Source organism: Kogia breviceps, chromosome 19, assembly GCF_026419965.1.
Source record: "Kogia breviceps isolate mKogBre1 chromosome 19, mKogBre1 haplotype 1, whole genome shotgun sequence".
NCBI lineage: Eukaryota > Metazoa > Chordata > Mammalia > Artiodactyla > Physeteridae > Kogia > Kogia breviceps.
In genome coordinates, this window is record NC_081328.1 from 16,809,198 (window position 1) to 16,837,068 (window position 27,871).

At 40.1% G+C, this 27,871-nt stretch overlaps 1 protein-coding gene and 1 non-coding gene across 3 annotated transcripts; both read right to left on the bottom strand.

Moving 5' to 3' along the window:
• Nucleotides 1-152: 152 nt before the first annotated feature.
• On the bottom strand, nucleotides 153-27,871 carry UTP6 (UTP6 small subunit processome component). 2 transcript variants are annotated; one of them, XM_059047860.2, is made up of 19 exons: nucleotides 27,635-27,871; nucleotides 25,773-25,857; nucleotides 21,234-21,275; nucleotides 20,907-20,999; nucleotides 20,162-20,209; nucleotides 19,642-19,705; nucleotides 17,249-17,367; nucleotides 14,359-14,436; nucleotides 12,923-13,004; nucleotides 12,393-12,474; nucleotides 10,991-11,175; nucleotides 10,375-10,454; nucleotides 9,925-10,002; nucleotides 7,311-7,490; nucleotides 6,413-6,493; nucleotides 6,098-6,207; nucleotides 5,267-5,333; nucleotides 2,369-2,441; nucleotides 153-1,317 (listed from the first exon to the last, which is right to left on the bottom strand). In XM_059047860.2, the coding sequence occupies exons 1-19, from the start codon at nucleotides 27,724-27,726 to the stop codon at nucleotides 1,160-1,162; spliced, it is 1,797 nt and encodes a 598-aa protein (XP_058903843.1). In that variant the 5' UTR covers nucleotides 27,727-27,871; the 3' UTR covers nucleotides 153-1,159. The 2 variants fall into 2 exon arrangements, with proteins under 2 accessions (XP_058903843.1, XP_058903844.2); XM_059047861.2 differs by lacking the exons at nucleotides 25,773-25,857; nucleotides 27,635-27,871 and adding an exon at nucleotides 22,891-22,988.
• Nucleotides 14,158-14,280, bottom strand: LOC131747153 (small nucleolar RNA SNORA54). Its single transcript, XR_009332782.1, has one exon. It is a non-coding gene; the product is annotated as a small nucleolar RNA SNORA54 (small nucleolar RNA).

Consider the following 27,871-nt stretch of genomic DNA (forward strand, 5'->3'; position numbering starts at 1 on the left):
AATAACCAGGGATGTTAATTAACAAAGATTTACAAGAATCTTCACTAACAGTAGTTAAAAGAAAAAATTAGAAATGACAAGGTCCAACCATAGGGGATTAGTAAAATAAGTCATGCCTCATCTATACAATGGAATGTTCTGAATTCATTAAATCTTTTTAAGGCTATTTAATGACATGGAAAAATCACATAATGTTAAGTGAAACATAATAGTAATAAGTAAAACTGCACTGAATCCTTCTCCCAGTGACATCATCATAATGTTAAGTTACAGGATGTGCAATTCAAACAACTGCCTCCCCTGCTCCCAGAACGCCCTTCTCTACTCCAAGCCATCCTCCATCCTCGCCTCTGAAGCCCTTCTCTTTCTAAGTTACTCCCTACCCCTGCCCTTCTTTTGTTGCTGGGCCTCCCCAATGTAAACATTTCTCTGCAGATCGGTCCCAGAGATAGAACACGCTTTTATAATCGCTTAAATCTTCTTAAAGGACAACTTTTCCCCGAATACCCAACATCCTTCTCTGTTGCTTCAACCAACTCAGGACATCCAGCTCTGTTCCTCCAACCCTTACCTCCATCCCAAAAAGCTTCTCTTCTTTCCTGCCTATGACAGGCACTCAATGAATGGATGAATGAGTAAATGATCTAATAGTATAAATCCAATTCTAATAAAGGAAATCAAATTAGTGATTGTAGTCCAGATGACAAAATTACAGGATGCTTTTTCTTTTCCACATTGTTCTATTCCGCCCATATTTTCTACAACAAATGCATACCACATATACTTTTTATAATAAAGAGGGAATAAACAAACAGAACTGTACTTTCCTCTCTATTTTAACTGACCCCTGGGTCTAGATTAGAGATACTCAAGTTTGACCAGTGGTAATAAAAGAAGATCAGTGATATGATTTCCATGTATTTTGGAAAACATTTAGGACCTATGGTAGGTCTGGCCTCAACAATTGGCCTCTGGCCACTAAACAGCAGTTCTCTTTTCTGGAATTAAAGATTAACGCATTAACAAAATTAAAGCATGTCTCAAAATCAGACACCATGTCGTCTGCCATCTCAGCAAACTGCATATGGATGCATAATACAAAACTATGCAGAGGGCTTAACAACACTATTTCACAAAGTTGGCTGTGTTCTTCCTCTTTTCACAACTGGCTGGCCTGGTGCACAGCATGTTTAGCTACAAAGAGCTCTGCTGACTCTCCCTGCAACATCTTCATGGCTCGCCAGTAGATCTGTCCGCAGTGCTCAGGTCTACCAAGGGGGTGGTTCAATTCTTCTTTGATGTAATCCATCCAAAGATCTTTAAAGGGAACCCAAAAAAATTACTGTAAACATACAATTAGGTAACTGACAAGGCTTTATTACATAAACTTAATTATTTAATTCAATGCAAGATTTCTAAGAAACTTAACTTCTTGCTGTTATTTTCCTAGAACCCCATGTAAAACAATACCTCTCTCAGCTTCTTTACACTATGGTATTTCAAAGCCTTTTTTTTTTTTAAAGTAGAAATCTTCACTTGGATCGTGACAGTCTAGTGCTCTCACCTTCTGACACAGCCCACATTCTACTATAGAATGTGTATCTCTCAAGAAAACTGCTTTCACTTAAAAAAAGAAAATCATGACAGTCTATATATTTCATAAACTCAAAAATACTAAATATTGTAGAGGGAGGATTTTGCTGAGTCTCTTTCAAGGTGAAACAGACCTCCATGAGTTCATTAGGACCTTGTCAGCTTGCTTAATAAAACTTGCTTGGGTTAGTAAAAATGCCATATTCATTCATTTCACCAGAAGAAGGTCTGCTGAAACCTTGAAAAAGCTAATGTATTGTTCTAAATCTGAGTTTAACAACTCTACATGTCAGTTTTTGAGTTCACAAGTAAACAGATTTTACATGACTTACCTATACTGAGAAGTATGTTTTACAAGTCCTATAAATTAGACACAGACAATGTGGCAACAGCCCATGACAATCTTTGTCAATCAGTATCCCACTACCCTTCTGCTGTAATTCCCACACCATTTTGTTCTGACCTACATTATTAACCTTTTCCTTACAAATATCTCATTTTTCAAGAAAACCAAACCAAACGAATCTCCTTCTAGTCCAGAGTTCTTAACAGAAGACCCATGGATACCTGGGCTTGTGAACTTGAAATTATAAGCAAAATTATGTCTGCCAGCATTTATGCACTGAGTGAGGGAGGAGGCAGGGGAAGGATGCCAAGTTTTAAGCTCAAAGAGGCCCATGACCCCAAAGCAGTTAAGAACCACTATTCTAACCATCAAAGGTTATAGACCACACATGCAAACAGACCCATGTGTCTATAACTGAAGTTAACTTACCAGAATCTGCAGATCCAAATTCTCTCAAAGCTCTCTCATAATATTCTCTTAAGTTCGCCATCTTGCAGGATTCCTAACAAAAATAAGCAGACAATCTTGCCTCAAAAGCCTAATTTATAACGTCACAAATTCATTTCACACGTATTGTTAAGCAGCTATCAACTATTAGGGCATTTGAAGGGGAGGAGAGATAGGTTTAAATGAACACAGCCTGACTCTGAACTTATCCAGAGAAAAGTCAAAGACACTACATGGCAGAGTGAAGTAAACGCCAAACAGTGATAAAAGCACTTTGTTCTGGTGGCGTGGAAAAAGCCTAATTAAATTCTCACCTGGGGGAACATGGGCACCTCCCCGGGAAAATATATGTGAAAGCCCTGAGGGAGGAGCAGGATTTAAATAAATAAATGGGGAAGGTTCTGTTCCCTATGGTAAGGGATTTCTTCCTTTGAATATCTGGGCTCTGGCACATGTTAGCCATACCCACCTTAAAACTTTTTATATCAAGGCAAAATATATATAAATACTACTTATATGAACTTCAGGAAGTTTTCTGAACCCATCAGACGGACCTTAAAGTTTCTTCACCCATAAAATGAGGACAATAACATCTCTTAGGACAACTACAAGGATTCAATTAAAATGCTGATGAATTATGCACCAAGCAGAGCAGACAGTGCTAACTTTACAATCAATAAATGTTAATTCTTCACCTCTACTTCCATTTAAATATATTCTCTTTGTTTCATTTTCAAAGCAGATTAATTAACATCTTCAGTTTAAAAATCTTTTTGTGTAGTCAAATAACTATTTCCTCATTCCAATTTCTCTGCTGAGACTGTACTATTTTATAAAAAGCCAGTTTAACCTCACATCTTACACATGTATGAAAAACAGAATCACACTTTGTGAAGGGCTCATAGTGTGCATGGAACTGTGCAAAGTCCTTTCCATCCAGTCTCCCATTTGGCCTTGTAACCCTCACACCCTTGGAACAGGTATTCTGACCTCCTTTACAGATAAGGATGTCAAAGCTTAGAATTAAGTGACCTGCCCAAGGCACATAACCATTGTGTTATTAATCCAAAGCCTGGCTATGAATTATCATGCTAGACTAAGTCCTATACTGTAAGACAAGAACAGATCACTGACCCACACAATGGTCAAACCTATGAAAATAAGAGTTCAAACTCATTGTTAATTTTTCAAAATTCAAATAAAAATAATAAACACCAATCCCTGGACTTCGCTGGTGGTCCAGTGGTTAAGACTCCATGCTCCCACTGCAAGGGACATGGGTTCAATCCCTGGTCGAGGAAGTTCTGCAAGCCGTGCAGTGTGGCAAATAAAAAAAGTAAAAAAAATTAAAAAATAAACAATCAAAATACCAAAATAAAAGAGAGACGGCGAAACTGAACACTTGGAGAAGGTATAGAGGAAACAGGTACACTGATATATATATATATATATATATATATATATGGTGATTATCACTATAAATAAGTATAACTTTTAGAGAACTAGCTAGCAATATGTAAAGAATCATTTAAAAAGCCAGTATAGGGACTTCCCTGGTGGTCTAGTGTTTAAGAATCTGCCTGCCAGTGTAGGGGACACGGGTTGGAGCCCTGGTCCCGGAAGATCCCACATGCCGTGGAGCAACTAAGCCCGTGCACCACAACTACTGAGCCTGCGCTCTAGAGCCTGTAAGCCACAACTACTGAGCCCGTGTGCCACAATTACTGAAGCCCATGTGCCTAGAGACCGTGCTCCGCAACAAGAGAAGCCACCACAATGAGAAGCCCACACACCGCAACGAAGAGTAGCCCCTGCTCGCTGCAACTAGAGAAAGCCTGTGCACAGCAACGAAGCCAAAATAAATACTAAATAAATAAATACATTTATTTTAAAAAAACAAAAAACCCAGTATCTCCAGTCCTCAAAAGAGAAAAAAAAACCTATATAAGCAAAATGCTTGCAGCGCTGTTTTCAATATCAAAAATCTAGAAACAACCTAAACATAATGGAATGGTTAAGAAAACTACAGGTTTAAGAATAATACAACAGGGGGCTTCCCTGGGGGCACAGTGGTTGAGAGTCCGTCTGCCGATGCAGGGGACACGGGTTTGTGCCCCGGTCCGGAAGGATCCCACATGCCGCGGAGTGGCTGGGCCCGTGAGCCATGGCCGCTGAGCCTGCGTGTCCGGAGCCTGTGCTCCGCAGCAACGGGAGAGGCCGCAGCGGTGAGAGGCCCGTGAACCGCAAGAAACAAAACAAAACAAAACAAAACACAGGAATGTGTTTACAAAATGATGTTAAGAAAAAAAAGTGAGAACCTCCACATGTCACGTAAGTCAGAAATAAAACATCACAAAATTGTGCATATATATGTAAATAAGGATTAAAGAAAACAACAAAAATAAAAATAAATATGATCGGTTGTGTTATTGCGAGGGGATTACAGATATATTTGGACTTTCATGTATAATTATTTTTAACTGACACTTTCCAGTATTTTTTCTCATTCACAAGTTCAGTTAAAAACACCAGAAACAGTTACGAGTGCCTACTCTCTACCTCACAACCCAAAACAAGAGACAGACAGGGCACTGGAGGAAGAAAAGCAGCACCTCACACAGCCTGGCAGGGAGGACTTCCTTTCTTACACCACTTGTAAGAGGTGACATCTGAGTTGTCTAGTTTCCAGACATGTACCTTTTCTTCTTTGCTTGATTACCATTCCTAAAACCACATCTATGAAAAAGGGGTTGAAGGAAGGGACCAGAAATTATACTGTATTATAACGAGAGCTTTTTAAATAACAATATGCTGCCATACATTAGTTAGTTAGCATTAATCCATTTTCCCAGACAAAAAATGCATGGACAGGACACTTACTTGCTCCTTTTCAAATTGGATCATCTTCCTGAAAAAATCAACTGAAAATGGACGGCTTTCCTGTAAACTAAAAAGGAACAGGGGGATCTGTTACCTTCCACAGTGAAGAAAGCCTCTTACATCACATGAATATAAACACCTGCGCCAATGCCTCCACCACACGTAGTTGGATAAAGTCCTGGCTGCAGTTCAGCACGGCGACTGGACCTGGCCACCAGTCACTCACCATTTTCAATCTCCAGTGCCTTTACTCTTCACCACCACCAAACACCTACCCAGTTCTCTTCCTATTCTCTTCTTTCTCACTCTCAGGGTTTTAAGTTCCCTCTCCTTCATCTCAAGGTCTTTCTGAAGGAGACCAAGAACTCCATTTCTAAAAATATATTCTAAGAAAATAATTTCCAATATGGACAAATAGTATTTGTGCACAAAGGTTCATCAAAGCAGTTACTGCGGCCAAATAAATCATGGCACGTCCACAGGGTGGTATATCATATAGCTGTTTTTAATAAATGTTATTTATGAAGAATTGTAACTGGTAGGAAAAAGGCCAGTCTAATGTTCATCAATAAAAGTGGTATACCACATGCGATTATAGCATAATCTCAGACATGTGAAAAACAAATTTTAAAATGATACATTAAGATGGTTTTTCTCTTGATGTTAGGATTACAATGAATTATTAGTTACCTCTCTCTCTCTTTTTTAAATTTTCCACAATGGGTATGAACTAAACAGTTCTTGGATTTACTCATCTATTTGTGATTCATATAATCTGGATACGAGATTGGGGTTGAGAGACTCATAACAGCTATGCGTGTCTGTGAGTACCTTTTAAACACAGCTCTGGCCTTTTTGTAGCCACCACTTCGATAAGCCCAATCCAGGTACTTATCCTTCAGAGTGACTGAGTCACCACCTGTGACGGCTAAGACAGCTTTCTAAAATTTAAAAGAAAAGAGAAACAAGCTACATGAGGAAATGTCTACATATCAAAACAAATTTTCCCAAAACCATCCCAGGCCATGCAATGAACTGTGCTTTAAAAGGAGCACCTGCTTTAGAAATAACTCTTTGAAAGCTAGCTAACTAGCAGGGCTATCTGCTCATTCCCCACACACAAGACTTACAACAGGGGGCCTGTACCTTAAAGATTGCTTCAGTGTCTTCTTGGCTTTCGGCACCTTCACTCCACTCTGCCCAAGAAATCCACAATGGCAGACAAATCTGCTCACAATTTAAAAAAAAAAAAAAAAGGTTAGAAAATGACATCTTAGCACTATGCTCTGAAAACTGGTCACTATAAAGACAGGTTCCTCCTGAGATAATCAATATGTGCAATACAGAGTCACTCCCAGTCTGCCCCACTGGACGGAACTCTCCGCGCTTGGCAGGAATGGTACACCAGAACACAGACAGCCTTTGGACCCAGCTGCCCAAAGCAATACTCTCCTGTTAATTCTACTCCCCCTGTTGGGGAACACTGCCTAAAGTTATTATCATCAATTATCAGTAAGTTAAGCACTTAACAACCCAAAGCTAGTCAGACCCAAGCTACCCAGGTCATGTCTCTGCTGTGCAGGACCACAACACAAGTGCTAACTAATCTAGGCTGAACTATCTAGCCTTTGCTCATGTCCCAGCAGCACATAGAAATGAGCAGTAAAATAACTATGATTTTTTTCCCCCCTATTTTAACTCCTGGAATATCTTTTTCCTACTAGTATAAAAGATTCACTGCAAAGCTTTAAGGTTTAGTCTTTTAAACTTTGAAGTTTAGAAATAATATTCTGTTAGTATTTCTCACTTATAAGATATATAAACAGGAATAGAAAAGTTTACATAATTTAGTCGACTTTCAAATAATGAATTAGAAATAGGCTGGTAAATGGAAGTAATTCTTCCACCCGTGATCCCTGAACCAGCATCACAAACGCACTCTGGGGCCAGCTTTCCTTAGACAAGTCTACTCCAAATGAGCTTTGGCTGCAGTCTTAAAAGGTTTCCCAAACAGAATGAAATACAAAAGACACAACTCACAGACCTGGGGTTTCAGGTGCACAAAGGCTTCTTCAAAAAGCATGGCTACATCAGGGCTCTTTGAGGCAATCAGCACCTGCAGCTTCACCTGCCACATCATTACAGAGCCTCTGAACAATTCCATCCCGGCTCCTGCCACCTCCAGAGCTTCCGTAAGGAAGTCATGGTGCAGCAACAACTCGCTCTGGATAAGACAAAGGGTCATTGGAAAAGTATCTACTGAGAGCTACATTATCTATGGAAATGGGGGCAAGTAAAGACCTCATGCGAGGCGATAGATTCAACAGCCTTTCTACTAAACCTTTCACCATGGCGGCCAAACAGGCACCAAGTAAAAAATTTGGAATTTCTCCTCCATTCCCTGCTCCTATCCTCAAGGGCTATCTAAAAAATGTAAGTGAAAAGCAGATGACCTAAATAATTTAGGTTGAAAGATATATTTTTAATAAAATAGTTCACTATAATAAAACCCACATCCACCACCAGTATTTGTGGGATGGTAAAGAAACAAGTTTATTCATTCAAACAGAGTTGGGCACACTATAAACCGGTACCCATTTTTCTGAAGAGTCATGAGACTGTTCATGCCACAAACTTGGGAATTTTACTTTAACAAATATGACCCAACAAGTAAATGAACAGGTGGAAATATCTGTTTAAAAATGTTTCTATCCACACTACTGTAACAGGGAAAGAAAAACCTAAAACCAATCCAATTCTACAAAATTGTGAAAAAGCAAGTAAATGGCAGTATATAATCCATTCATTCAGCAAGCATGTTAACTGCACGCTATACAGTCTAGATTCAATAATGAGGAGGTCAGGTGCATTCTCTACTGTCCACAGTGCCTCCAATTTAGTAGCAGAGAGTCTGATACGTTACCATCAAAGAAAAAGAATCATATGCTACAGAAGTACAAAGCAGAAGCACCCAACAGAGTCTTTGGCAGTGATGAGAAAGGACTCCCAGAAAGGAAGCCCCATCTATGCTAAGACTTAAGGAAGAACAGGCATTAGGTGAAAGCAGAGATCCCCAGGAAAAGGGAAGACTCTCCCACCAGCATGTGCAAGAAGCTGAAGATGATAGAAAGCTTAGGGCTTCCCTGGTGGCGCAGTGGTTGAGAGTCCGCCTGCCGATGCAGGGGGCGCGGGTTCGTGCCCCGGTTCGGGAAGATCCCACATGCCGCGGAGCAGCTGGGCCCGTGAGCCATGGCCGCTGAGCCTGCGCGTCCGGAGCCTGTGCTCCGCAACGGGAGAGACCACAACGGTGAGAGGCCCGCGTACCGAAAAAAAAAAAAAAAAAAAAGATGATAGAAAGCTTGGATCTGAAAGGATATCCAAGTTCAGAATGCCAAAAGAAACTACTAATGGAAAGAGAGCAGGACTGCCAAGGCACTCTAAGCCACGCCCAGCTGAATTTACAGGGTGGGACGGACTGTGGTGCCAGCAGCATTCAGTAGCTCCAACAGAGCAGCTGAACTCATCCAGGCCTGGGATTTTTCACAGATAGATTCCATAATGGAAGAAGGGTACCAGTTGTGGTACAATACAATACGCTACTAATATATATCAATAGTTTATGTCGATCTACGTATAAAGTATAGAAAAAATGTTAATGTAAAAACAGTACAAAACAGCAAGACATTAATTGCAATTACATAAAAATTGTGTAAATTATATAAATCAAAAGAGGTTAAGAGTTATACAAATAAAAGGCATTCAATAAATATAAAGATTTTTGTCCTTTTTTTTTTCCACTAAGAAAGTATTTAAATACATTAACACATTCACCATCTCATGGAATGCTCTCAACAACTTCATGAGGTGGCAAAAACAGGGATCACTATCATTATTTTACCCTGTTTTTTTTTTTTTTTTTTGCTGTACGCAGGCCTCTCACTGTTGTGGCCTCTCCTGTTGCGGAGCACAGGCTCCGGATGCGCAGGCTCAGTGGCCATGGCTCACGGGCCCAGCCGCTCCACGGCATGTGGGATCTTCCCGGACCGGGGCACGAACCCGTGTGCCCTGCATCGGCAGGCGGACTCTCAACCACTGTGCCACCAGGGAAGCCCGACTATCATTATTTTTAAATCAAGTAAACCAACTCAGAAGGGTTAAGTGGTTTGCCCATCACCTACCTATTAAGTCACAAAACCCAGTCTAGACCTGTGTATTCCCACACTACGTTATTCTGGTCTCTACATAATAATCCTTACCCACTTCAGAGTATAAGCATGGGTTAATATGCCTCTTAGTAGAATGTCAGCTTCTAAAACACTGAACACATCTAATTTGTCTTTATTGTACCAACAGTTAATCTGAGCCAAGCATAGGTTCAGGAAAACATGAATGGATGGACAAACAAAATACACCCAGTTGTGACTGTTCTGAGTGTTTTCCACTATATATTACAATATTCCTCCCTCTACTGGTACAGATTTCATTTCTGGCACACACTAAATACTGACAGCCAAATAATAAACACTCTCTACATCTACCATGCCAATCTTCCAAATGTGTTTAGTCATAAAACTATATATATTAAAACACATGACACCTGCCTGAACCAACCAAAATTAAGTACATGTAATTGACACGGAATGTGTCCAGGTCCTTACCCACTGCTTGTACTGGAATTCTAGTAGAAGTTTGAGATCATGTGCCTTCCTGAATGCAACCATGGTTCTTTCCAGCCTCTGAAATCAGAAAAAAATCTCTCAGTTCATCACAAAGCTCCCAGCAGGGGTCTTTGGCCTCTGACAGGAATGAAAGCAGTTTTACACCTTTCTGAGAATTGAAAGAAGGGACAGAGGTGGTTTCACTTATGATTAAATGATCTGGGCAGTGGCACCAAGTACAGCCCAGTAAGAGAGGACCTCCTTACCTGGTGGTCAGAACTAGGGCAAAGCAGACTCAGACCTTCAGAATGACAGGTCACTCACAGGACAAAGAGTGGTTATGCAACAAGTTCTTGGAAGCTGTCTCAGACCCCAAAAACCTGTGCCTATATTCTTCTTTCAGAAGACACTTTCTAGTCAGCCACTGTAAGCACATAACAAAGTCAATACCTTCTCTCTGAGGAGCCGACTGCTTGTCTTCTTAGCAAACCTTTCCATGCAAAAGTTGATGTAACACTTGCACATGGCCTCTGGAAAAATCAGAGATATTATGTTCATCAGACCAGCAATTCTTTTAGTTTAACAGTCATTGTACATATTTTCTTTGAAGGGAAAACTCCTCTGAGGAAGAGTTTAAACTAGTTTAAACTAAATAAGTTATTCTGATTACAGCCTATCAAACGTCTCAAATACTGAGGGCAAACAACTGAGTAGTGATATAAATACAAAAACTAAAAGTCTTATCCATGTCATGCACCCTTTACCTTTACTTTCCAATATTACAAAATTATAAAGTAAATCTATAACAGAAGATAATTAAGTAATGATAATGAAACAACCTTCTGAATGATCACATCCTAAGTATCATTTATTTCCCCAAATAAATGAACAAATGCTACAGCTATCGAGGAAGGTCATAAGAGAGAAAGAACAAGTCGGAAAAGCCAGGCACACTGCAAACTACCGCAGAGAGGTTGCAGAAATGGATTCTGGTCATGGGAATGGAGCTGCAGGTTCGCGTCAGGAACGCCGTTACTCCTCAGCACACAGGCCTGGAGAAACTCACCTGTGCGCAGAGTCTTCACCGCCTCTTCATACACAGCACAGCACCTCTCCTCCCGGCGGCCCACCTCTGCCACTTTGGTTTGTTTCGTTGTGGGCGGCTCTTCTCCTGGCTGTGACTCGATCTCTAATTCTCGCCGGGCCACATAATCCCAAGTGAGGGGGTCGTCTGTATGCAGAGCCTGAAGGCTGAAAAATACTGACATCAACCTAGGACCTAAGACTAACTCAGAACATCAGAGAGACAGTCCCAATGCTCTGAAAATGTACCCAGGACACCCCTTTAACAATTCCAGCACCAAGAGTCCCAACAGGCTCCCCAGATGTCTTCACCCTCACTATGTAAACATTGTCAATGGATCAGAGCTGTCACACACTTGTTAGTTTCAGATTGTTTCAGACATCCCTCACAAATGTCAACTTGTAGGTTAGCTCTCAAAGTCAAACCAGCAGGTATGCGTGACAAGATACCTGGTTCTCGAGCCCAAGAAAACCTTATCATATCTAGACTCTTGATTTTCTCTAATAGAAGGAGCCTAATCATATACCAAAACCCTAAAGGTATCCACAGAGCAAACTGATCCAAGTTCTCTTTTATCTCCTATGAAAGTAAGAGTCCTATTAAGGGTGAAGTACCCACAAGGTAGGCTGCAAATAATTCTTCAACCATATAACCAGACATTAAAAGAATAAAGTCTGGGGCTTCCCTGGTGGCGCAGTGGTTAAGAATCTCCTGCCAATGTAGGGGACACGGGTTTGAGCCCTGGTCCGGGAAGATCCCACATGCTGCGGAGCAACTAAGCCCGCGTGCCGCAACTACTGAGCCTGTGCTCTAGAGCCCACAAGCCACAACTACTGAGACCACGTGCCACAATTACTGAAGCCCGCGTGCCTAGAGCCCATGCTCTGCAACAAGAGAAGCCACTGCAATGAGAAGTCCGTGCACGGCAACGAAGCAGAGCCCCTGCTCGCCACAACTAGAGAAAGCCCGCAGGCAGCAACGAAGACCCAATGCAGTTAAAAATAAATAAATAAATAAATTTTTTAAAAAAATAATGTCTGATTACCTGCAGCACTCAATTAGAAACATTCATGAGTACAACTCTCATCTTAAGGACAAAAGACATGCCAGGAAAGCAGGAATATAGATTTTTATATAAGCTATAGGACATATTTCTTATTGAACAAAGGCAAACTATTTCCCAAAGGAAGCCAGTAAGTCAGTCAAACAACTTCTCCAAAAATACATTTTTTATATATACATAAAATACTATACAATAGTCCTAAAACAGCTTTCTTCCAAGGATTTTGTATGGTATCTTCTTTCCCCCTTTCTAAATATCCAACTTCAAACCCTTACCACAAGATCAAAACAGACATATTCACTTTTCCACTATTTTACTTACTCATCATAAATTTCTCTTTGCAGATCTTTGGCAAAGTCGAATAGCTGTGCAATTGAAAGCAGTGACACATGAAATTCTGCACCTAAAATTTAAAAAGCGGGGGAGGGGAGTAAGACTCTAAAGGAGCACTTTCTTAAAGTGCTGGAGTTAGTTTTGGTTTTTTTATAAACTGGGAAGTAAGATAAAACAAAAAAATCACCCATGGTCCCACTATACAAGCAAAGTCATTATTAATATTTGAGTATTCATTAAGGACTTTATTCTAAGCATCTTTAGGACACAAAAGAATGTACTAAATCATTTATTCTTTTCAACTCCCCACATGATTTAAGTACTCAAAAACTTATTGAAATGTTCAGTTATAATCTAAGGGGGAAATAAGCCTTTTCTGAAAGAATCAGGACACTATTTCCTACAATCAGAGTTTTATACACATTCTAACAGAAGTTTTCAAAATAGGCTAAAGGTTCCTTATTATAAATTGAATGTTTCACTTTCCCACCATAAATAAATTTTCAAAGGATACCTACTTTTAATTATGTTTACAGAATTTTTGTAGATGATCCTTGCCAACTCGCCCATAAGGATTTCTTCAGCATACTCGAGATTCCCCTAAAGAGTATGATATTAAACAACTGAACGGGTAACGCCAGTAAGCAGAAATAGCGCTACAATGAAAATTAACAATCCTAGACTACCTGTGCCACATGACCTCTGGCAAATCACGTCTCTCTCTGGGCCAGTTCCCTCACTTGTAAAATGTACAGCTTGAATAAGATCACTGATCTTCCAACTGTATTCTCAGGCTCCTGGAGTTGTAGCAAGATTACACAGCTTAAGGCCTCACTCTCTACCTAAACCAGAATAGGTCAGGTTTTACATGCCATGTTTACCCTTCTGTGTAAGATTTTATTTGGATGAAAAAGTTCAGGGGCTTCCCTGGTGGCGCAGTGGTTGAGAGTCCGCCTGCCGATGCAGGGGACGCGGGTTCGTGTCCCGGTCCGGGAAGATCCCACGTGCCGTGGAGCGGCTGGGTCCGTGAGCCATGGCCGCTGGGCCTGTGCGTCTGGAGCCTGTGCTCCGCAGCGGGAGAGGCCACAACAGTGAGAGGCCCGCATACCGCAAGAAAAAAAAAAAAAAAAAAGTTCAGAGCTGGTAACCACAATAACAGGTGATAGTGAAGTTCCTTTTTCAGCTCTAACATTCTCAAACTTGTTTCTTTAAACTTACTCTGTCACGTAAAAAAATTACATAAAAAGGAAAAGAAAGAAGGCTAGGAATCACACGTTTCACAACCTTTCTTGAGCTCCTTCGACCCATTAACATATCATTTAATGAGATCATAAAGAACACTATGTGGCCATTCCATCAGTAATAATTTCAAGGACCACTCCAATTAGTCTAAATGTCTATTTTTAAAGCACAAAATTCGTTTGTTTGTTTTTTTTTTTTTTTGCTGTATGCGGGCCTCTCACTGTTGTGGCCTCTCCCGTTGCAGAGCACAGGCTCCGGATGCACAGGCGCAGCGGCCATGGCTCACGGGCCCAGCCGCTCCGCAGCATGTGGGATCCTCCCGGACCGGGGCACGAACCCATGTCCCCTGCATCGGCAGGCAGACTCTCAACCACTGCGCCACCAGGGAAGCCCAAAATTCCATTTTTATTATTAAGCTCATTTTAATTAAATCAATGCAAGACATTTAAAAGTTTCAAAATATTAAGTTGGAAAGAAAAGTACATTCTAAAGATTTTCTTTTTTATTCCCAGCTTGTCTCCAAGACCTGCAACCAAGAGCCACCAGGCAGTCAGTTGCGTAGTTCTGGAACTGCTGTGGCACTGGAATGGAACCCGCCAGCCACGGGCAAACCGGCAAGTCACGAACAGTGCTCCTAAAGATTTTCTGTTACTCCTAAGCCAGTTCAAAACACTATATCTTGTTAACAAATGACAATACATTAGGATCTTACCACATCCATCTTGGCTTTTTCAAACTCTTGCTTTTCCTTCCTCAATTTCTCAGCATGCATCAGCTCCATCCTAAAATACTAACACAGAAGGGAAATAATGAACTGAAAACCTCTGGAGATAATTTTTAAATTAGAAATATATAACATGCCTTTTTTTACTCATAAATATCAGATCTGGGGAAGTGTGGAGGGAGTGTATAATCTATCTTGTTATGAAACTAGCTGACATTGACAAGGCTTTTTTTTTTTTTTTTGGTCACACCACACGTCTTGCAGGATCTTAGTTCCCAGACCAGGGATCAAACCCAGGTTCCCACTGTGACCACCAGGGAATCCCCTCTCCCGGATGTTTCTATACAAACATATGGTTAACACATAATACAAAGTTGGATTTGTCCAGAATTTTTAATATTTTGAATTCTATGTTACAAGACCTATTAAAATGACAAGTTTAAAAACAATGTTTATATTCATTAACCCAAAAATTCTGCTTCCAGAAATCAATCATAAGAAAATAATCCTAAATATCTAGAAGTTTCATACACATGGGTATAAGAGCAAATAATGCAGACAATCTAAGTGTCTAAAAGCAGGAAAAGTGAAATATATTATTAAAAAAAGCAGACTGGTGATGCAGCCATAAAACAGTTACAATTATTTAGTAATGGTGCACCACAATTCTAGTGATATTCTACTTTGTTTTTAGGGCTGGCTATAAAATTTTGCATATAACACAATTACCATTATGTAAAAAATGTGCACAGGAAAATAGCCTACAGGGCTTCCCTGGTGGCGCAGTGGTTGAGAATCCGCCTGCCGATGCAGGGGATATGGGTTCGTGCCCCGGTCCGGGAAGATCCCACATGCCGCGGAGCGGCTGGGCCCGTGAGCCATGGCCGCTGAGCCTGCGCGTCCGGAGCCTGTGCCCCGCAACGGGAGAGGCCACAACAGTGAGAGTCCCGCGTACCACAAAAAAAAAAAAAAAAAAAAAAAAAAAAAAAAAAAAAAAAAGAAAATAGCCTACAAAGAAATGTTAATAGTATTTATCCTCAATCAGTCATATTTTTTCCTTTCTGTGCTTTTCTGGCTTTTTTCCCCAAGATTTTCTACAAAGTACACATTACTTTTAGAGTGTAAAATAAAAAACAATCTTTATTTTTTTTAACAAATGCAACTATCAGAACAGATAATGTATATCTCAAAATGTGACTTGGAGATACCTGGAGGTTCCCAAAACCCCTTCAGGGGGTCTACAAGGTTAAAACTATTTTCATAATAATATAACATGTTACTTGCCTTTTTCACTCTTATTCTGTCAAGAGTTTAAGGTTTTTCAGAGGCTATATGATGGTTGCTATCACCCACACTGAATGCAAAAGTAGAGACGAGAATATAGCTGTCTTCTATTCAGTCAGATATTCAGGAGATTAGCAAATATGTAAAATAAGGCCATTCTTCTCTTTAAACTTTGTTTTAGGAGAGTTTTTTTCATTTAAAAATAAGTAACCTATATTGACATGTAATGGGTTTATTGTTTTTGATTTCTTGGTTTTAATTTTCCATTAAATTAAATTTCAATTAAATATTTAATTTTCAAATAAAAATTAACAGATAACCCATATAACAAAAGATCCTTGGGGATTTCAGTAATTTAAGATTGTAAAGGGGTCCTAAGGCCAAAATGTTTGAATACCACTGATATAAATTAATATATACTAACATGGGACTATATTCGTGATGTATTAGGTAAAAATATAGAACACAAAAATGTGTGGTAGAATCCCACTTTTCAGAATAAAGCCTGTTTTAAATATCTGTAATATGCATAAAATATGGGAGGTAAAATTATGAGTACTTTTTCTGTTACTTTTTTCATAAAACTGCTTTCTCTGAACCATTTATAATAAATAAATTCTATTTACTTTTGATAAGAATAAGCAAAAAAATCTATTTCCATTTTAGAAAACACAAGTCTAGGCAATTGTGAAAGCCTCCAAAAAACATAAACAAGAACACCATACAATAGTGCTCTAATAGCAGGGATGACTGATTCTTATAATAGTTTCTCAATAAAAATAATAAAGGCCACAAAGAACTGTCTAACAGAATATGAAGAGAAAGGACGCAAGACTGTAAAACATTAAATTACTACAACCCAAAATACAGTTGAGACAGCTACAAAACCTATTAGAGCTTTAAAACCCATCACACATAGGGGTCTTAATGAGGGTCCCCCTCATCATATAGGGCTTAATTTTCCTTTGAAGGCTCAACAGTAGTTTCTCCCTTATTCTGACAAATACCTCAGAAAAGGGTGCAGTTTCAATAATATGTCACTTCTAGCATTTGTTGGGTTTTTTAAAAATTAAGTCTGGCTATCATTCATTGTTGTAGTGCACCCCTCTAAGAGGGAATAAGTCCACCAGGAGGGGAAGGAAATATCTATCTCAAGAAAACTAGATGAAGAGAATGAGAAGAAAGTGGGAAAAAAAGCAAGGGAAGCCAAAAGTAGCAGGAAGGGGATGGGAGGGGAGAGCAGAAGGGGAGGGGAATAAATGAATGAATGAATGAATACATACATACATACAAAGATATAAAGATGGCTGAACCCTGACCCTCAAGTAAAGAAAGGTAGGGTCCAGTTCCCTATCCCTCCCCACGGTAATGGACAGGTAGGAGTTCCAATCTCTCACTAAAAACCTGGAAGATGAGCAAAGGTCAACACCTACTACTGGCCAAGAAATACCCTTCTGACCCCCTTTCCCTAGAAGCTCCCCTACTCATTCCTAGTCTCCATAAATTGAAGCCTTTTTAACTTAATAAAGTATATACGTCTCCAGAGGACCAAACTAAGGCATGACTCTCTCATCTTATGTTCACACACACTCACCTCTTGATAAAGTTTCGGGCACTCTGGATGAAAGCGCAGAGCCCGAAGAAATAGTTGTCTTGCACTTTCTGAAGACAAGCGATCTTCCATTTCCCATTTGGCCGCCATAATCCACAAGGCTGTAAGTGAAAAACATCAGACTTCATTTCAATAAAGTAATCAAGTCAGGTATGAAAAGACTAATGCTCCAATTTTGATACCCAAAGATCTTTTTTAAAAATCTTACCAAAAGAGGAAGAGGATGGAGATAGGGAATTTCTAATGGTTATCTGTAAAGTATTGTTGCTTTATCTAAAATTTAGAGTGTTCTAAACCAAATCTGTAAATGTTAACATCTGTGGGTACTTACGTGCCCGTTACTCTATTCCATCAGATCTAAGGTCAACGTCATCATTAACTCACATACAAATTTTTAATGTCTCAAAATGCTGGAAAAAAATTGTGCACCTGAGAGTCAGTGAAATAAATTATTTTGCTCTTTTCTCTGTATTTAAAGTAGTTGATAGTTTTTTTCAAATGACTCAATTTTTAAAGTAAAGTTCTTTTGTTTTGTTTTGTTTTGTTTTTGCGGTACGCGGGCCTCTCACTGTTGTGGCATCTCTCATTGCGGAGCACAGGCTCCGGACGCGCAGGCTCAGCAGCCATGGCTCACGGGCCCAGCCGCTCCGCGGCATGTGGGATCCTCCCGGACCTGGGCACGAACCCACATCCCCTGCATCGGCAGGCGGACTCTCAACCACTGCGCCACCAGGGAAGCCCTAAAGTAAATTTTTTATTGTACCTACTGGGAATAAAGGCTTCAAACAAACAAAAAACCTTTGTCCTTCTACATAAGAAATTAACCTTGAGGTAACATCTAGCTATCTCCCTAGAAACTTCATAAAGATCAGCGATTACCAGACACAGAGAATGGACCTGAGGACACAGGGAGGGAGAAGGGTAAGCTGGGACGAAGTGAGAGAGTGGCATGGACACATATACACTACTAAATGTAAAATAGCTAGTGGGAAGCAGCCGCATAGCACAGGGAGATCAACTCTGTGCTTTGTGTCCACCTAGAGGGGTGGGATAAGGAGGTCGGGAGGGAGATGCAAGAGGGAGGGGATATGGGGATGTAGGCATATGTATAGCTGATTCACTTTGTTATACAGCAGAAACTAACACACGATTATAAAGCAATTATACTCCAATAAAGATGTTTAAAAAGAAAAAAAGATCAGCTATTACCAGGCAAGACTGCTTTTGGTAAAAATGACCCACGGTTTGTAACTGTGTCTGGACGAGGAGAGCTATGAATGGTAGAGAGCCACTGCTTTGGGCTTTCTTGAGCATTTGACTCCTGAAACTGAGCACAGTTCACAGATATAGTACCTGGAAGCTGCACCTATCCAGGGGTCCTCTATGTCAGTGTGGCTCCTCTGCTCACTCCCGTGCTCTCATGCCCTCCCACCAAAGACAAGCCTCCGAACGGCTGACAGTACTAACACTGTTTTGTTGTATCCTTCGGAATCAACCAGTGCCAAATGTAGCCGATTTTGAGTCTTGTGTGCTATAAACCTAATACTCCAGAACACAGACTGAAGCACCTTCACTATAAAATATCGTACTGCTGGGCTTCCCTGGTGGTGCAGTGGTTAAGAATCCGTCTGCCAATGCAGGGGACACGGGTTCGAGCCCCTGGTCTAGGAAGATCCCACATGCTGTGGAGCAACTAAGCCCGTGCGCCACAACTACTAAGCCTGTGCTCTAGAGCCTGCGAGCCACAACTACTGAAGCCTGTGTGCCACAATTACTGAAGCCCGCGTGCCTAGAGCCCGTGCTCCACAAGAGAAGCCACCACAGTGAGAAGCCTGTGCCCCGCAACAAAGAGTAGCCCCCACTCACTGCAACTAGAGAAAGCCTGCATGCAGCAGTGAAAACCCAATGCAGCCAAAAATTAAATAAATGAATAAATATTTTTTTTTAAAAAAGAAAAATATCGTACTGCTTACACAGTGTTCACAAGAGAAGTCCTTCTTTTACAAAACTTGAGTACCTACTCTGTGCTAATCGCTCTTGTAAAATCTGTATTAATATTTTCCCCTTTATGTTTCTGAAATCCTCAGATTTGACTGCCTCCAAACAGAATTCCCCTCAAAGGACTGAAGAGTTTCTTTCACCATCACCTAAAAAGAAACTTAGTCCTTCTTGGTACAATACCTGGCACAGTAACTAGTTCACAGTAGCAGGGATGAACTAAGAGGCAGCTATTCGGGAATAAAAACTGCTGAGGCCAAGTTCATATGCTCAAGTTCTCAAAATATGTCTCTTAGGTTTATCAAGCAAAATAAATTCCAAAATGGCTTGAGTCTACAAAAAAGGTAGAAAAAGAACTGACAAGAATTTCACCATACCTGGCTTGTTCGAATGAATGGCCAACATGGCAGAGAATACCTTGCTAAGTTGAACTTTGGTAGCCTGTAAAAGAAAAAAAATTCTACTTCCTGCACAGCAAAGTCATTGCTATTAAACTCGAAGTGATCTGCACTGTACCCTCACCAACTGTGAACTCCAATGAGGTGACAACTGCTATTGCTAAGGACATATAAACAAATACAGATTCACTCAGGGTTCTCTTCTACCTAAACCACTTAACATAAACATTTTAAATATCTAAAAAATGTTTTCAACTTTACTGAACATATATGCATAAAGACCCCTTTCTTTTCAGCTGATATGGAAGCCATTTATAGAGTCATTCAAATATGCAAATGTTGTTACACTGAAGTTCAGCCTTCTTGGGTTCTTTTCCCATTTGTTAACTTTACACACCTTTGGAGAAAACATGGAGTTCAGTAGTCAAGTATGAGGTTTAAAATGCAGACTAACCAAAAGCAGGAAAGAGGGACCAAGACAGGGCTGCCCAATACTCACCCACTTCTTACAAAAGACTACATAAGACAGCCAAAGTTGAACATCATCCTGCAAGAAAAGCAATGGAGTAAGTTGCCTGAATTTGAATTTTATATACAGTACACCTTTGCATTCATTAATTTTGTTTGCAACAGAGGCAGATTTCAGAAAATCCAATGTGCCACATCCCTCAGCCTATTAGGCCTTACCCGCCTTAGATCTCTTAACCATGACAACTTGTTCCATCCCCCCACTCCCACCTACTATGATCTAAGACAAAATTTGTCATCTATCCAATTTGTTCAATGCACTTCTGAAATGGTCTCAATCAGAGGCAGCAAACTAAAATTTGTCATTCCCAAGAATCCAAAGTACTTCCCATGTAATACATCCCGGTCCCAGAACCAAACCTGAAGAAAACCAAGTTACTGAGGTGCTGCGCCTACTCTAACCTTATCTTCCACCTCCAAATACCCCAGCTCGGGGTACTTTAGAGACATATCCAAATCCCAGACAATTTTCTGATCCTTAAATATGAATCAAATCCACTGTTTTCAGCATCATCCTCACAGATTAACTCTAAGATAATGCGATCAATTTTCTTAATGGTTTGATAAGTGGTTTCAAGTCATGATATTATCATTAGAATAAGTATTGAGATACCCAAGATAAAAATCCACAACCATACATCTGAATATCCATATTCATAATACGTATAATACACATCTTCACATCCCTTACAGCTAAGGGCACTCTGAACACTTACTTTCCACTTGGCTGACGCACGTCGGAAGATACCTTGTACCCGGTGTACGATAGAATTTTCAATCTCATCCTTCTTAAATGAATACCCAATACGCTAAAAAGGGACATTTTTTAAAAAAGCCTCAGTTTAATCCCATTTATCCAAAGCAGCATTCCCAGTTGATCTTTAAACAGTACTGGTAGAGAAAGCAAATAATTACAAGTATCATTATGAGCACACCACCACACAAATATCAATGCCAACTCTTCCCAAACCCAAGTTGTAGCTTTGCAGTCACACTATTTAATTCTATATTTTTTTCCAACTTCCAGAAAATCATCTACTTACAACTCGTCTTCGCTGGATCAGTTCCAAAAGATTGATTTCATACTATGAAAGAAAAACATACAAAAAAAGAGAAAACAAGAAAAAGTATAAACTTTTATATAGAGGAGATGCATTTAGTCAAAATCATAAAGTAAATAAAAATCAAGAACATAAAACAGAAAATAATTTGCTATCAAGAAACCTAATTTACAGTAAATGTCTAGCATTCACTAAAAATTCACCTTACATCTGCAAAACTCAAAAATATATACATTAAAAAAAATACATACATTAGAATATATCTAAACATCTTACATACAAAGAAAGCATGTTACTAAAACTCTAAGACTTCTAAGATTTACAATATCGATCTAACTTCCTAGTCTACAACAGTGTGTTCAAACTTTTAGGAAACTAACCATTCAAAAATTTTAGCTGACGCACAAGCAAATAAAGCAGATAAACAGGGTTGTACTAGCTGAAACAGGGCACCTCATTGGCTCTCCCTACCCTTGCCTCCAAAGGACCACTGAGAACCTCTAAGACTCTCCAAAAACCACTACTATATAATTCCTCTCTAAGCTTGAAGACTACTAGAGACAGAAGGCACAGAACCTTACAAGATTGCATGCTTCATTTTAAAACTGTCTTGTGAAATATTTGAAGCACACAGAACATGCATGCAGCTACCACACAGCTACGTCAAAGCCTACATTTTACTATATTTGATTCAAAACGTTTTTAGAAATAAAACATTTCAAATAAAGGCAAAGCCCCCTATGTCTGATTCCACTCTTCTCCCCCTCCAGAGGAGATGATGATCTTGACTCAGGTGTTTATCGTTCTCAAGCATGACTTCAAACTTTATTATAATGCTGTCTTGAATGCTTTTAAACTTTATACAAATGGTATCATACTGAACCCATCACTCCATATTTTTACTGAACATTATGACTTTAGATATATCCCTGCTGTCATGTGGAATTCAAGTCCATTCATTTTAACGGCTGTGTAGCATTTCATTATACGAACGTGCAATTTACCTATCCTTCCTCCTGTGATGCGTATTTGTTTCCAATTTTTCTATTACAAAAAGCTGCAAGTAATATTCTTGTACAGATCTTCTTGTGGATATATCCAGGAACTTTACCACGAACATGTAAGCTCCTCAAGGCCATGATTTCTGTCTGCTTAATTTACTGTTGTACCCCACCAGTGCCATGTACATAACAGGTACTCAACATATACTGTATGACTGAATGAATGAAATTGCTGGGTCACACAGTACACGGATCTTCAACTTCATGGGATATTGCCAAATAGCTCTTGAAAGTGGTGGGACAAATTACATGCTGATACTGTCAGTCTTTAAAACGTTTAATATGATGGGTATAAAGTAGTACTGCACCCCGGTTTTAATCGATACTTACGTGATTACTAACGAGGCTATAACATCTTTTCAAAAGTTTACCAATGACTGATGTTTCCCCTTTGTGAACTGCATGTACCTATTTCTCCAGTTGTTTTCATTTTCTTTCCACTTGTTTGTCATTTCTTCTTGATTTGTAGTTTTTTACATATTCTAGATTCTGACTATATATGTTGCAAATATTTTCTCTCATTTTGTGGCTTATCTTTTTACATTATTTATGATGTCTTTTTTGCACAGAAATTTTACCTTTAACATAGTCAAATCAATCTTCTCTTTCATGGTTTGTGCTTTCACAGTCTTCTTCATTTTAAGAAACTTTTCCCTACCAGAATGTAAACTGGTACAGCCACTATGGAAAACAGTATAGAGTTTCCTTAAAAAACTAAAAACATAGAGTTGCCATATGATCCAGCAATCCCACTCCTGGGCATACATCCAGAGAAAACTATAATTCAAAAAGATACATGCACCCCAGTGTTCCTAGCAGCACTATTTACTATTTACCAAGACATGGAAGCAACCTAAATGTCCATCAACAGATTTGGATAAAGATGTGCCATATATACGTAATGGAATACTACTCAGCCATAAAAAAGAATGAAATAATGCCATTTGCAGCAACATGGATGGACCTAGAGATTATCACAGTAAGTGAAGTAAGCCAGAAAGAGAAAGACAAATACCATATGATACCACTTATATGTGGAATCTAAAATATGACACAGGGCTTCCCTGGTGGCGCAGTGGTTGAGTAATCTGCCTGCCAATGCAGGAGACACGGGTTCGTGCCCGGGTCTGGGAAGATCCCACATGCAGCAGAGCGGCTGGGCCCGTGAGCCAGGGCCGCTGAGCCTGGCGTCCGGAGCCTGTGCTCCGCGACGGGAAAGGCCACAACAGTGAGAGGCCCGCGTACCGCAAAAAAAAAAAAAGACACAAATAAACTTACTAACGAAACAGAAACAAACCCACAGACATAGAAAACAAACTCAGGTTACCAAAAGGGAAACAGGATGGGGGAGGGTTAAGTTAGGAGTTTGGGATTAGCAGATACAAACTACAATATATAAAATAGATAAACAACAAGATCCCACTGTATAGCACAGAGAACTACATTCAGTATCCTGAAATAACCCATAATAGAAAAGAATATGAAAAATATATATACATATGGATAGCTGAATCACTTTGCTGCCCACCAGAAACTAACACAACATTGTAATTCAACTATACTTCAATTCAGAAAAAAAAAACCTTTCCCTACCTGAAGTCATTCATATTTTTTTGTCGATTTAGTTTTCCCACCACATTTAGCTATTCAATTCCATAGGAATTTATTTTTGCATGAGGAAGGGATCTAATTTTATTTTTTCAATGTGGATAATCAGAACCTCAATATAAAATGCCACTTATGTCTCATAGCAAGTATATATGGTTGTGTGCAGGCAGAGAGGGTATACATGTAAGAGAGGTGTGTATGTGAGTTTTTATATCTGCTTATTTCAATTTGTGCTCTAAAACTAAACAAATCAACCTAATCCACACATAGCTCTTCAAATATATGAAGAGTGAAATTATTTGCCACTTCTTAAGTCCCCCTAAGGTTAAACATCTCCATTTCCTTCAATGATTCCTCCCAGAACAAGGTTTACGTCCTGGCTGCCATCTAACCAACCTCTCAAAGTCCTTCTTAAAATGTCATCCTGAGCTGACAATGCTCCAGACATAGTCTGACAAGTGCAAAATACTTTTTTTCAAACCAATGTCTTCTGAGCGCCTACTGTTTGCAACCTCCTCTGCTCAGCTAACTTACCCAACACTCTACTTCTGTTCATGTAATCACTTAGATTATATGTTTTGACATAATATACTTCTTGATCTATTTTGATATAGCAACCTACTGAGCCTTAGGACCTCCTTCAAATACAAGATTCTTAGCCAGGTCTCATATATTGTTCATTCAGTAGGTTTTTTTAAAAGCTAAACTTAGAACCTTTTATAATGTTTAGTAGTGTTAAAGTATAAGATTTATTTGTTTGGGTTTTTAATTTTATTTATTTATTGGCTGCCTTGGGTCTTTGTTGCTGCACGCGGGCTTTCTCTAATTGCGGAGAGCAGGGGCTACTCTACGTTGTGGTGAGTGGGCTTCTCATTGCAGTGGCTTCTCTTGTTGCGGAGCACGGGCTCTAGGCACGTGGGCTCAGTAGTTGTGGCTCACAGGCTCTAGAGAGCAGGCTCAGTAGTTGTGGAGCATGGGCTTAGTTGCTCCGCAGCATGTGGGATCTTCCCGGAGCAGGGCTCGAACCCATGTCCCCTGCATTGGCAGGCGGACTCTTAACCACTGCGCCACCAGGGAAGTCCCAAAGTATAAGATTTATAACATCTTATTATTGGATTCTTTCTGAATCCTGATTTTATCATCCAACACATTATTCTCCCCCACTGAAAACTGATCTAGCGTGTGTGTGTGTGTATATATTTTGGGGGGGCAGTGCTGCGTTGGGTCCTCGTTGCTTGTATGCGGGCTTTCTCTAGTTGCGGCATGCAAGCTCTAGAGTGCAGGCTCAGTTGTGGCGCATGGGCTTAGTTGCTCCACGGCATGTGGGATCTTCCCAGACCAGGGATCGAACCTGTGTCCCCTGCATTGGTAGGCGGATTCTTAACCACTGGACCACCAGGGAAGTCCCAAGCATGTATATTTTATCTTCACTCAAATCTTCCATTCATTTACAGGACTGAAGAATCTTGCAGCATACCTCACCTCTCTCTAAATCGACAGGCCTCAGGCACATAAGCATTAACTTCCTAACCATGAGCTATCATCAAACTCACTTTCCTTTATTTTTCCCCACAAGACATAACTGATCAAACCTCTTGCTGAAATGCTGATACACTGGGTCTTTGTCAGACTCTGATCTACTAACCCTATAGAAGAAAAAAATGTTCAGTTTGCCAAGGACCAAAGCCTTAGTGGAGCAACACTATTACCAAATTACCTCTATTCCTGTTCAAAAATTACCTGTCTAATCATCAGTTCCAGAATTTTGTAGAAAACTGACATCAAGCTCACTATTCTATAACTGATTTTAAATTTGTGAGGGGATTAAAAAGTAATAAAATTATTCACTTACTTGAACATAATTGATAAAGTCTTCCTTAAAAAGAGTTCTTCGTTGTATTCTGTATTCTAGATCTGAAGCCTTTTTAATGATAGCCCTAAGGAGAAAGCCATTTAAAATGTAACACTTGAAACAAGAACTTAAATAAATAACTTTGGAATTTTTAAAGTTTATTTTTAATATATTTGAAACATCTATTTGCCAAAATATATAATTCCCAAATAATTATCCTTCATAAGCAAGTACATATTCTTTTTTTTAATATAAATTTATTTTTATTTTTGACTGCATTGGGTCTTCATTGCTGCCTGTGGGCTTTCTCTAGTTGTGGCGAGTGGAGTCTACTCTTCCTTGCTGTGCAGGGGCTTCTCATTGCAGTGGCTTCTCTTGTTGGGGAGCACGGGCTCTAGGCATGCGGGCTTCAGTAGTTGTGGCTCACAGACTCTAGAGCGCAGGCTCAGTAGTTGTTGCACATGGGCTTAGTTGCTCCGCAGAATGTGGGCTCTTCCGGGACCAGGGCTCGAACCCGTATCCCCTGCAATGGCAGGTGGATTCTTAACCACTGCACCACCCGGGAAGTCCTCATATTCTCTTACATAATTATCTCTGTGTTCTTTTTTATTATTATGAAAGTATAGTTGATTTACAATATACTAGTTTCAGGACTTCTGTGGTCTTAAGGGCATGAAGATGTACCTTAAAACTTTCATGAAGGGCTTCCCTGGTGGCGCAGTGGTTGAGAATCCGCCTGCCGATGCAGGAGACACGGGTTCGTGCCCTGGTCCGGGAAGATCCCACATGCCGCGGAGCAACTAAGCCCGTGAGCCATGGCCGCTGGGCCTGTGCGTCCGGAGCCTGTGCTCCGCAACGGGAGAGGCCACAACAGTGAGAGGCCCGCATACCGCAAAAAAAAAAAAAAAAACTTTCATGAAAATCACCTCAATCGATTGCCAGGACCACTGACATTCCCACAAGCAAAGTAAATAATGTTAAGTAGTACTTTACATTATTTATATGTGGTATTAGTAGAGATTTCTTTTCCTCCAAATTCATGTCACTTGGGTTTTAATAATAATCAAATTTCTTTTCTAAATTCCTCTTATTTCTGAATTTTCAACAGGTAGATTTAAAAAAATAAACCTTCTACCTATATCACTACTGCAAAGGGCTTATGGGAGAAGATTCGCTGTATTTAGCTAAGGAATGAACTAAATAGAGTCCACTCTTATTAAAGAGTCCACAATATGTTGCGTTCTTAAACAAATGTTTTCTTTAAGGTTCCCATAGCCAAAGTACTACATTCGCAGTCATTGTAAAATGAAGAAATGGTCACAGTAAACCATTGAAAACTATTATACAAATTAATGAGTAACAACTATATACTAGTTGTTGGCTAAGCCCTGGGGTAAAATATAAAATCGAATTAAATGATCCCCATCTTCAAGTCTTGTTAGAATTATCTACTCCTCCTGGGCTCCCACGGCTCTCTGTTCACATCTCTAGGGCAGTAATCTACTACAATCAACTTAGAGTACGCTGTACTGTGATCAAAATGTTTTACTTGTCTGTCTCCCCCACCATACTGTGTCAGGGCAGCTAGCTCTTGACGGGCGGGTATCCTGGTTTTATCCCCTTTATAGCCTCAAAACCTCCTCCATGAAGAGCTGTCAGTATGTTTGAGGGGTAAATGGACGGATCACCTTGCAATGAATGAGAAATTAGTTCTGGGCATCATCAGAATCTGGAAATAGGCTTCTACCACATTAAAAAAAATGAACACAACCCAAGTGCCCCCTATCCCTGCCCCCCGCCACACACACTCCCCAGCCTACCCTCTACCCACCCCAACCCTTCCTCTTCCTCCGTTCTCTCACTTAATTTCCGCACGACTGAACAGTCCAATGCGCTCCAGCTGTTGCAATTCGGGGAGTCGATCCTCTATGCGTTCCTGAATTATCTCCGCCATGAGGTCGAACTCTACAACCCGGCAAAGACCTTCTCACAACCAACACGCGGAGGAAGCGCCCACTCTCTATTCCCGGGACCCGGCCTTGACGCTCGCACGTGCTGACGTAACGGGCGCCCCAGGTCCCGCCTTTTCCGCTTCCGCC

Bases quoted from the DNA above. Each gene is read 5' to 3' on its own strand.
- UTP6 (XM_059047860.2), bottom strand. From the start codon at position 27,726: ATGGCGGAGATAATTCAGGAACGCATAGAGGATCGACTCCCCGAATTG. The intron at 14,437-17,248 runs GTGAGTGTGTGT...CTTCTGTGTTAG, and splicing joins GCCCGAAACTTTATCAAGAG to TATTTTAGGATGGAGCTGAT. The intron at 6,494-7,310 runs GTCTGTGAGTTG...AATTGTGAGCAG, and splicing joins TTGTGCACCTGAAACCCCAG to ATTTGTCTGCCATTGTGGAT.